We start from the raw sequence: 12,019 nt of genomic DNA, 5'->3' as shown, positions 1-12,019 counted from the left end.
CCAACAGCCTTTGCGGCATCTCCCCGCCCTCTTTCTTCCACCACTCAGCGCGCGTCACCAGGGGCTCAGCCAATGGGGGCCAAGCCAGCGAAAAAGGGCGCCCGGGTCCGGATGCGCCTCAGGAAAGGCATGCTCCCTGCGCCGGGGCAGCGGCCAGTTCACTGGGCGCGCTAAGCCGTCCGTGCCCAGTGCGCCCCTGCGTGCGCCCCTCCCGCTTCCCTTACGCGACAGCCCTACTTTTTTTCTCTAGTGGCAATTCCGAGCGACGCTGGAGCGGGGTTTTGAGGGGAGGGCGCAGGGGAATGAGTAGGGGGCGGGATATCCTGAGACAACAAGTTTGGCTGCATGGAGGGCCTACCGGCCGCGCGCCCGAGCTAGAACGCCGAGAGAAAGAGCACAGAGAAGCCAAGACAGGAACAGAAAAGCTGCAAAAAGAATAACCCCGAGAAAGGGGGTGGAGAGGAGGCGGCCCCAGCGCCCCGGCCCCCGGCAGGTCGGCGGCCAATCCGCTGGGGGAAGGGGTGGAGAGTCGGCGGCTCTGGCGGAGAGAGGCCGAGGGGGGTGGGGAGTCGGCCCGGCTCGCGCCGCCCTGGCCCCGCCCCTGGCCCGCGCTGCCGCCCGCGCCGCGCGCCGCCGCTGTCAATCAAGGGCGAGTCAGCCGGGCTCGGGCGGAGAGAGGAGCTGCTACGCCACAGCCCAGCGGCGGCCATTCGCGGAAAAAGAGGCAGAGCCTGTGCCAGCTACAGCCTCCTCCGAGCCACCGCGGGCGGGCGGGACCGGCCTCTCCTCCCGCCTCGCCCCCACCCCCACCCCCACCCACCTCCATCCCAGTGTCTCCGTCTGAGGGTTTGTCCTGTTAATGCGGGATGAGCGGTACGTATTCTCCACCCCCCTCGGTCTCCTTCACCGCCTCCCTCTCCCTCCTTCTCCAGACCCTGCTCGGTTCTCCCCCCTCCCCCGGGGCTGCTGAGATGCTTTAAGGGGAGGAGGAGAGGGCGGGAGAGAATCAGGGGGAGGGAAGGAGGGTTGTGTTTTGTCTTAATGTCTGAGCGAGAACAACCTCCTTTTGGGTGTCGCTCTGGAGCCGATGGGTCGGGTTTCAAACCACGTTTTGTGATATCCCCCTCCTCCCTGCCCTCCTTCTCCCCCACCCCCTGCCGGTGTGCGTGGACCGCGGGTTTATGGAGATTAATGTTCGGAGGGGAGGGAGAGGAGAGAAGAGGCGGAAGGCGAATAATAATAATCCTGGTAACCTGTTGTCGTGTCTGTGTGTGTTGGGGGGTTTGTTGCAGATCAGAAGAAGGAGGAGGAGGAGGAGGCGGCGGCAGCGGCGATGGCTACAGAAGGAGGGAAAACCTCTGAGCCAGAGAATAACAATAAAAAAACCAAAACCTCAGGCTCCCAGGTAAAAGAAAGCATATTAAAAAATTCATCACGAAACGTAAGGGGAAAGAGGGAGTTATGCCCTTTAAATGCCCAGAAGTTAAGAACAGAATAAAAATGTTTATCCACTCAAAGCATCTTTCTGAGAGGGAGGAAGTTAAGTTGTAAATTTATAAAGATTTTACGTTTGAGGGTAAAGTTTGGTTAAAATTACACTAGGAACTCAGACTATAAAAAACTGGTGTGTATTTTTCCCAAGGACATTTTGAGTTCAGGAGAATAACACTTTTAAGAAAGTTCGTTAGAAATTTTCTTTTATTTAAACTTTATATTACAGGGTCAGCTTTCTTATTCCTACATCTTACTGATTTTGTTAATATTTCTTTTTTATTTCTGCCACTTCCTAAGTTCTTAAATGTAGAGCTGTCAAAATAAATAAGCCCCTCCCAACTACTGGCCTCCACTAAATCCGCCCACTTTTTTTCCCCCCCTCTCCTTTACCATCCCGTTTTGGGTAGGACTCTCAGCCCTCTCCTCTGGCTTTACTGGCAGCTACTTGCAGCAAAATAGGGACTCCTGGTGAAAATCAAGCAACTGGACAACAACAAATTATTATAGATCCAAGCCAAGGATTGGTGCAACTTCAAAATCAACCACAACAGCTAGAACTGGTAACAACACAACTTGCTGGAAACGCTTGGCAACTTGTTGCCTCCACTCCTGCTTCAAAAGAAAATAACATTTCTCAACCAGCTTCTAGTTCATCTAGTTCTTCCAGCAGTAATAACGGGAGTGCATCTCCTACAAAAACTAAATCAGGGAATTCTTCCACCCCTGGTCAATTTCAAGTCATCCAAGTACAAAACCCAGGTGGTAGTGTACAGTACCAAGTGATTCCACAACTTCAGACCGTGGAAGGCCAGCAAATTCAGATCAATCCAACTAGTAGTTCATCTCTACAGGATTTGCAGGGTCAAATTCAGCTCATTTCTGCAGGTAATAATCAAGCTATCCTCACGGCTGCTAACAGGACAGCTTCTGGGAATATTCTTGCTCAAAACCTGGCAAATCAGACAGTTCCAGTCCAAATTAGACCTGGTGTTTCAATACCACTGCAATTACAGACCCTTCCTGGTACTCAGGCTCAAGTTGTAACAACCCTACCAATTAACATTGGAGGAGTGACTTTAGCTTTGCCAGTGATAAATAACGTGGCTGCAGGAGGAGGGACCGGACAGGTTGGCCAGCCTGCTACTACTACTGATAGTGGGACTTCTAATGGGAGTCAGTTAATTTCCACACCCACCACCACCACTGCTTCTTCCAGTACTATGCCAGAATCCCCCTCCTCCTCCACCACCTGCACAACCACTGCTTCAACATCTCTGACCAGCAGTGACACGTTAGTGAGCTCAGCAGATACGGGCCAGTATGCAAGCACATCAGCCAATAATTCAGAACGTACTATTGAAGAATCTCAGACACCTGCTGCTACTGAGTCTGAAGCCCAGAGCTCCAGTCAGCTTCAGTCTAATGGAATACAGAATACACAGGATCAATCAAATTCTCTTCAGCAGGTGCAAATTGTAGGCCAGCCTATCTTACAACAGATCCAGATCCAACAGCCTCAGCAACAGATTATTCAGGCTATTCCACCACAGTCATTTCAACTCCAGTCAGGGCAGACAATTCAGACCATCCAGCAGCAGCCTTTGCAGAATGTTCAACTTCAAGCAGTAAATCCGACTCAGGTGCTTATCAGGGCTCCAACTTTAACACCTTCAGGGCAAATCAGTTGGCAAACTGTACAGGTTCAGAATATTCAGAGTCTTTCCAATTTGCAAGTTCAGAATGCTGGGTTATCCCAACAGTTAACCATCACCCCAGTGTCTTCAAGTGGTGGCACAACTCTTGCTCAGATTGCTCCTGTGGCTGTTGCTGGTGCCCCAATAACTTTGAATACTGCCCAGCTTGCATCAGTGCCTAACCTTCAGACAGTGAGTGTTGCCAACCTGGGTGCGGCAGGCGTTCAAGTGCAAGGAGTTCCAGTTACAATCACTAGTGTTGCGGGTAAGTTACTACAACCTTTTCTCTTTAAGGACCTTTCATACAGTTTTTAATAACCATCAGTTATTGCTTTTCTTTGCTAATTCTTAGATTTGATGTAGACCTCTGAAGTAAACAGATAATTTTAAGGAATCTAAAATACGCGGGAATGCTATACTATCATAACTGTAATGATTTGTGTGACCTTTTCACATTTGTACATTTTTAGTGTTAGGTTTTATGTGTTAAATTTGTTAAGACAGTTTTATAAAATTCTTCCATGGAGCAGAACTTCCTGATTAGAATCAGTATAGTCCTCTGTAATTTAGAGATCATATTTGAGTACACTTGAACTCTTCTAAAAGAAACCTAGTCAAAGCGATGTTTTTTATCTTCAGGGAAAGTAGGTCTAAATTTGAATTAGTATACAGTTGTGAGCCTGTTGAAGTTTTAATTCTACTTTATAATAAGGCTTACGTTTTCTTAAATTGGTTGTTACTTCTCATCTTGTCGCCATGCTTCAGCATCTTGTTGCCCATGCTTTTGAGTTTTATTAATACAGTATTGTTTAAAACTAGGCATTGATGCAGTTGAGAGATAAAATTTTACGTTGCAAGTTGTTTAACTTTTGTCTACTTTTTTGCTAAAACCAGGAGTTGCTCAGGCTTTTGAGTTAATAGTCCTTCACATATAAAATTATATTTAAGTAAATCTTATGGTAGTTATGTTATTTATAGGTATTTTTAGTGCTAAGTTGGTGGAAAGAAATTGAAGATAGTAAAATGTCACTGACTAGAATTAATTGTAGCAAGATCATTTTAAAACCAGTTATAAAGCAATTATTTGTTATGCATATAAATAATATTTCTGAAGTATTTGGAAAACTAGTCTTAAGTATTTTAATCTTTCTGGACCAGTCTTATTTACCCTACTACCTTTTGTTTTCTAATAATTAAACACTCTTCATTGATTCTGATTTGATGAAAACCTAGTTGTCATTTTAGTGCCTTTGATACTTTCAGACCTCTTTAAATATTTGTGTTTTGATAATCTGACATGAATAAGCATTCACTTTTGAGTGACCTGTCTTAAAACAACTTTCAGAAAAATTATGCTAGGGTTTTGGGTTTTTGTGTGTGTGTTTTTATAGTTAATACCTAAAGTGGATATATATATTTAAAATTGGAAATTGCTGGATAGAGGTCTCTGATTCAAGAGAACAGAGATTACATATTTTATTTAGATACCATTACCTCCAAACCAGAGCTATCCAGTAGAATTTTCTGTGATGATGAAATGGACTATATCTGTTATCCAGTATGTTAGCCACTAAGCCATGTGTGGCTGTTGATCACTTAAAATGTGGCTCTTGCAACTGAGGAACTGAACTTTAAATTTTATTTATTTTTCATTTAAATAGTCACGTGTGGCTAGTGGTTCCTGTGTTGACATGGAGTATTTTGAGTGTGGTATTTTTCCCCCTAAAACTATTATAGCACAGTTATATAAGTGCTTCCCTGGATTACATTCCTTAACTTGCTTTGTTCTGAATCTTTTTCTAAATATTGACAATCACTTAAGTATTTCAGAAAAGTGTCTGTTTTGGTGGATTGAATGATAGTTTCCATTGTCAAAGCAAAAATTATTTTACTTATATTTTGACTTGTCTATTAAGCATTAGTGAATTTTTAAAAGAATTGAGTAACTTATAGTTTAGTTTAGATATAATCAATTTTGTTCTCTAATTAATATCATTTACAACCCAGAATTTGCCCACTGTGAGGGTAAGCCAATGCTAACTAAGAGTATGATTTGACCGTCTAAGATTCACTTGAATGATGTATTATTATAAATGCAGAATCCAGCTTCTGGAACTGCGATTTTGGGGGAGGAAGTGGTCAAGGGATTTGCCTTTCCAACAGACTTTCTAGGTGATTCTAAATCTTACTGAAATTTGAGAAACAAAGGTCTAGTCATTAGCAATGACCCAGAAGGCAAAATGTGGAAGCAGGTCGCTGTCAAGTGAGTTCATATGTGCCTCAGAGAATGGATTTTGAGGCCAAATAAAACTTACAGTTTTTATTCCATAAATATTTATTGACTGGCTGCGTGCTGAGCACTTTCAGTAGTTGTGTTTAGTCCATCATTTTCTGGTATACTTTTTTATTTATTTAAAGAGTTTACATGATGTGTGGGGCACTTAAATGTATGAGGAAATTTGAACTTTACATAGTTGGATTTCTTTTTCTCCTGAAACCAAAGATCTTAAATTTTGTTGTTGTTGAAGAGTATATGTTCTAATAGATATGCTCAATCATTTTAAGACGATAGCCATGTTACTGAGACCAGAAATGTACCCTGATTTCTACAAGTCATTGCAGTTAATCTGGGCCTAGTTGTTTGCAGATTTACCTTACTTCCTAGCACAGTAGGGCTTGACAAATGTTTGCTGAATTAAGGTATAGAAGATGATGGAGAAGATTGCAATTTGGAATTGGGAGCAGTGCCTTGGTGTAGTTTTAATGGAGCTAATGAAATAGCTCTGATTTTATTCATTTCTTTTGGCCTTGAGTTTTAAAGACATTAAACAGGGACACGAGGTACTTTACTGTCTGTAGAAGGGGGAGTATGAGCAATAAGTGCCTATATATTCCTTTTATAAATGAGCCCTGGAAGTTAGATCCTTTACTTTGTGTCTCCATTCACCTTTTAGTACTTTGTTATTTCATGCCCTCCTGCCCCCCAGGAGAAGGGTATTGTTTAGTTTTGTTTAATTTATGGGGGGAAATTAAACATATTCATGACATCTATTACAAGGGCTTGAAAAAATTATTAGTGTCAGTTTTGAATGTAATGGCTAGCTCAAGAACAAGGGACTGAAAGTTTTCTACCGTCCACCCTCATGTTACTCTTCAGGTAGTAGGGAAGGGACTGCATGATATGGGCAGAAAAAGAAAAAAAACTTATACAAGGTAAATTGAAGGAAACAATTCTTGAAGCTGGGGAGCTTAATACTTGATTTTATGAAATGAGACTGATAATGACAACCTACGTGGAAACTCTTTCCTTAATAATGTATTCAGCATAATATGTTTCTGTGTTTTGGTCTCAGCTTGAAATCCTGAGTTCCAGGCTGAGCATCTAGCATTTAGTTAGTTAGACTTGTAGTAGGAACTAAATACATGTACCACCTACATACTATTATTTGTTTCCTTGGGATTATGAGCTTGACTTTGACTAAAGGAAAAACAGAAATCCTATTTAAGAGCAAAGGTAACAACCAATAGTACTGCTGTTGGTTTAAGAACATCCTTTGTTTTAACTAAGTGAGCAAAGTGGAAGATGTTTTGCTGAAAAAGAACTATCTGTTTTCACAATGTACTGTGGTAGCCAGAGAGCCCTAGATAAAGCAAACTTTAGCAGTTACATCTTCTTAAAGAATGTAGATTATGTGGGGACCATTGGTATTTAAATCTGTAATTAATGTGCATTGGACAGCGATTTGATTTGGGGGGGGGCTGTAATCATCATATATAGTAACAGGTCATACTTTTGCTGAATTGGGTGGATATTTCTTTATCAATTTTAATGACAGTTAAGGTTTTTATGCTAATTCTCACAGAAAGAAAGTTCATACTGGAGGAAAGTATGTTAGCCTTTCAAGAACTTGACTCTCTTTACCTTCCTTTACTTTTGGGGGGATTTAAATTATGAAACCTGTGGATGTGGCAGAACCAGGAATGGGAGGGCCAGTTTTTCATTTATTGCTGAAAATGGGAACAAATAAAATAATTGATATTTATATTAAACTAAAAACCTAACTTAATCAACCTCTTACATGAAACATTTTTCCAGAGGTATTAAAAGTAGGAAATTGACTTGAAGTTTAATACGGTATGGTTTTCCTTTGCCAAATCTATTGATTTGGATTTTCCTAGTAGGCATCTTAATATAACATGTACATATATGTTATATAAATATACACACATATATACATATACACTTATACAGGGTGTCCCCAAAAAATGTATACACACTTTGAATACCATTATTAATTCCAATGGTTTAAAACTGAAATGAAAGAAACATCAATTGAGCTATCAGCTGTTAAAGTGTGTATACATTTTTTGGGGACACATATATATATATGTTAATATACATATACATATACATATACATATACATATGCTCCTGTGTGTAGTGGTTATTTCGTTTTTAAGAGAAGTCAGGTTTACTCCTTTAATCTTCTCTAAAACCTTCTAATTCTGTTCATTATAGATTGGAATTCATTACGAGGAACTTATATCTTGTACCCTGTACAAGTGGTTTAGGTTCTAAACTACCAAGTTGGACCTTTAAGGTTTGTTGATGTTGCCAAACAGTATCCTTGCCTATTTTTAAGATTTTCATAAAAGATAAAAAAAAGTACTGTGTAGAGCCACATTATTTTTTTAAAAGGGAATCTTTGAGAAGGATTTCAGGTTAGAGAAACAATGGAAAACAGAGTTTTAATCATCTGCTTTTGAAACCTAAATCAGATAATATATAACAAGTAATACTTAAGGAATATTGGAGCAGACAAAGCAAGTTGAAGAGGAAAAAAGAAAAGGAAGCTTAAGTTTGATAAAAAAGGAAGATAGGGACAAGTTGCTATACGTAGATTTTGTAGAAATAACAGATATACAAAAGTGATAAATTTATTTTGAAAGGATCTTTGAGATTATTTCTCACTAGTTGTAGCATTTTGGTATTGCTGAAGTCTATAAAGGAATTTTGTGTTTTCACTGTTATGAGTGAAAGCAAAAATATGTGTGAGAGGTTCTGCAGTGCTCCATGAAGTACTGTAGGGAAGACATAATAAGGATTGACAGTAAAAGGGGAACCTGGCCTGATACTAGACCATATGTACATGTAGGTTCTTCTGTACTCTTCTGATCTAGGTATGAGATGTGATTGGATGTTTGTAATGCTTGTATTTTGCTACCTAGTGAATGAGCAAATTGTGGCAAAGGTAACCTGTTGGACCACAAATTGGCTTATAGAAGTACTAGAGGCCCAGTGCACGAAAATTCGTGCACTGTGGGGGTCCCCTCAGCCCAGCCTGCCCCCTCTCACAGTCCAGGAGCCCTCAGGGGATGTCCTGTTGACGGTTTAGGCCTGCTCGCTGCAGTCTGGCCTCCCTCTGCGGGAGGCGATGGGGCAGTCATGGGAAGGCGCTGCCCCCATCACCCTGCTGCTGCTGCCACTGCTGGCCACTGGCCCTCCTCGGCCCTTGCAGCCTTCACGGCTTTGTCTGGACCTTTGTCTGGAAGGACTTCTGTAAGATGTCTGGTCTATCTGGTCTAATTAGCATATTACCCTTTTATTAGTATAGATGTGGTGAGATAAAGGCTTAATGAGCTTGTCATTATCTAAGGTAACGTAAAGATAATTGACTGTTTCTCTCCCTCCCTCATTCCTTAGTGGTATTTTAGAAATAAAGAAACTAAAGCCCAGAAAGGTTGAATGCCTTCCTGGTACTCTGTGGCAAAGTGAGGGCTAGTAACTTGACTTCTGCTCCAGTTGTCTTTCTGCTGTATTTATGACTTTATTATACAAGTCCTTTTCTGGTAAGGAGGCTTAGATTGGGGACCTGAGAGGGAGAGTATCCAGCTTGAGTGTGTCTTCTTGCAGATAGACTGCCTATTTATTTTCACTGGGTATTCGGCCTTAGTATGTTGAATACAATATTGGTGAAAAGTGCAATTCTCTAGGTTTCCTTGTTGTTGAATTCATTGGTGGAACCAAAATGGTACTATTTTGTTCTTTCTTGAAAGAGCAAATTGAGAACTAAAGAGATCAGTAAATTTTATACGTAGGTAAGCAAATCCTCACGCTGTTGAGATAGTGTATCTTTCCCCAAACTATAGTTAGAAATGGATTTAAAAAAAACACAACTTGTGGAAGAAGAAAACAAACATTTATTGTTTACCTAGTATGTGTTAAATTTGGGCTAGCTATTTATAACTCTTTAAAACCCACAAAATCCTTGTAAGATTGGTATTACTGTGCCCATTTTACAGATAGCCTCACTGAGCTCCAATTTCTGTAAGCAAATCTGCCCCTCCAGTAAGTGGTAGAGCCGTGATTTAAAATCATCTCTGATTCTGAGGCTTTTATTTATGTGATATAAGCTAAAAGGGTAAGTCCACAAATAAAGGCTATTTTCTAACCTCTTTTTGTCTGGTGCATACTTAAATCCTTTAAAGAGTGAGCAATTTTGAAAATTGAGTACTGACTGTACAGTTAAGATTTCTTCTAATCCTAACATTGTGTGGCACTGACAAACAATTATGACCAAACGTGGTAAAAAAAAAAAAAATGGTGAATAGAAACTAGGGTGGCTGCATGGAGACCTGTGTTAAACTCAGATTTTAAAATACTGTATGTGGAAGATGGAAGGAGGCACATAGGACTAAGAATGAAAAGGAAAAGCAGCTTGACATTTTAAGAATAATGTCAGGAAAGCAAAAACCCATAATAAAGCTGGGCTTTTACAATTATTTTAAACAACTTGTTAAGGCTTTATATCAAAGCAAGATAAACTCATTGCACAAAATTGTGTAATATGGAGAAGATAGAGAAAGGCAGAGCATCTCCATTCTGCTTCTGTTAACCAGTAAGGAAAATGCAGTTCCAGCTGAAATGACCAGAGCTGTAACTCTCTCAGAGATATTTGTTCAGGGTAAGTGAGGAGATAAAGGACTTTTAGTTGCTTTTCAGGATGATCACAATGATAAGATGAATGCTATCCTAGAGTTCAGAAGGAACTTTCAGATTTAGTTTAAGGCCAGTATCAGTAACTTAAAAATTACACATCATAGAAAAATTGAGCATGAATAAGCACCTCACTTTTTAAAAACATCCTACACTGCAGACAAATGAGTTTGATACCATCCTTAACAGAGTTTCTTGCATGAATTACCAAGTGGTTGTCCTTTGAGTATTTAAAAAATTTCATTGGGAGCCAGTATGGTTCACTAAGAATAGTTTTTATACTTATCTATTCTTTCTTTGGGGTTTCCAGATGAGTGAGTATACAGAGGAAATAACACCAGCACAATGTAGTTTGATTTCAGTATTGATAATCATGATTTCTGTAAAGGCTTACACTTGGTTGCTCAATTATATGAAAAATGTTGATTGTCCACCTCAATAGCGGCCTCTGGTATTATGGCATAGGATTCTATTCTTTTTTATTGATTTTTTACAGAGAGGAAGGGAGAGGGAGAGAGAGTTAGAAACATAGATGAGAGAGAAACATCAATCAGCTGCCTCCTGCACACCCCCTACTGGGGATGTGCCCGCAACCAAGGTACATACCCCTGACCAGAATTGAACCTGGGACCATTGAGTCCTCAGGCCGACGCTCTATCCACTGAGCAAAACTGGTTAGGGCAGGATTCTATTCTTGATACAGTCTTGTTTAACTATTTTACCCCTAAGTGCCAGATTGAAGGATACCATATTTACTGAATTCAAAAATGAGACAAAGCTGGGAGAAGTTGTTAATAATTATGATAGGAAATAGAATTGAGATTCTGAGTGATCCTAATAGGCTAGAATGCTGGGCCAGGATTCGCAAGATAAATATAATAGGAAAGATCCTTAAGGGGAAGAGGTATTGCATACCTACAAGATGAAAAACCTGGCTTGGCAGCAGAGCATATGAAGATGATTTGGGATTTATGAACTTAATATGAACTAAGAGTAGATTAAAGCTCTCAACTTTGTGCTAGTCAGACCATTTGTGCAATATTGTGTACAGTACTAGGTGGCACATTTTAAATGGGACATTGACAGACTTTCAGGCATATCAAGAACGATTCCCAGGGTGAAAAGTGTGGAAAGCATTTCTTACTAGCAATAATTGAAGAGTAGTCATTTTCATTGTTCAAGAACACAGGAGAAAGTGTGACAGCTGTCTTCAGATGGATGAAGGGCTGGGTTTTTTGTAATTGAAATACTCCTATTTTATTTGGTCTTTGGAAAACAGTGGAGTGTGTATTTCTATATACACATGGACTAGAGCTGTACAATAATAGAATGGTTTGGTTCATGATGTAGTGATCATCTTACCATCAGAGGCTGGAGGCTATCAGAAACACTGGAATGTAGAATTTTTTGTACTATATAGAACAGCTGTCGCCAACCTTTCGGATCTCACAGACTACCAATGGTCCACGACCACCAGTTGGCGACCGCTGATATAGAAAGTTTGATTAGATAAAGTATGAGTCTTCATCTAAATATAAAACTTAAGGTTCTATGAATATTTGAGTACATGATCCTGTTCTGGGTACTTCCATCCAGCATATGGTGAGAGTGCTCAATAGGTTTAGCATGATTGACAAAGTATTTAGGAAATTTTGGGGCGTTACATTTACCATTTTTCTTGTTACAAAAAAGCAGTATAATTAAGATGAATTATATTAATAAATGCAGTATTTAAATTCACAAGTTAATAGATTTCTCTGTTCTTGATTGTACTCTTAGATGCTATTTTTCTAAGTCATTAGCACTTTTATTTGGTGTCTACCAAAGCCTTAGT

The 12,019-nt window shown here is 40.1% G+C and overlaps 1 protein-coding gene across 1 annotated transcript in view; it reads left to right on the top strand.

The window, feature by feature from the left end:
- The first annotated feature begins 258 nt into the window (after positions 1-258).
- Positions 259-12,019, top strand: part of SP4 (Sp4 transcription factor) — a 56,699-nt gene continuing 44,938 nt past the window's right edge. The window contains exons 1-3 of the mRNA XM_079786506.1: positions 259-873; positions 1,293-1,405; positions 1,902-3,453. Coding sequence (XP_079642632.1) covers positions 867-873; positions 1,293-1,405; positions 1,902-3,453 — 1,672 coding nt within the window. The 5' untranslated portion in view covers positions 259-866. The remainder of the gene's footprint in view (positions 874-1,292; positions 1,406-1,901; positions 3,454-12,019) is intronic.

This window comes from Cnephaeus nilssonii, assembly GCF_951640355.1.
Source record: "Cnephaeus nilssonii genome assembly, chromosome: 12".
Classification (NCBI taxonomy): Eukaryota; Metazoa; Chordata; class Mammalia; order Chiroptera; family Vespertilionidae; genus Cnephaeus; species Cnephaeus nilssonii.
The sequence above is the reverse complement of the archived record's forward strand: the minus strand, read 5'-3'. Positions and strand labels throughout refer to the sequence as shown.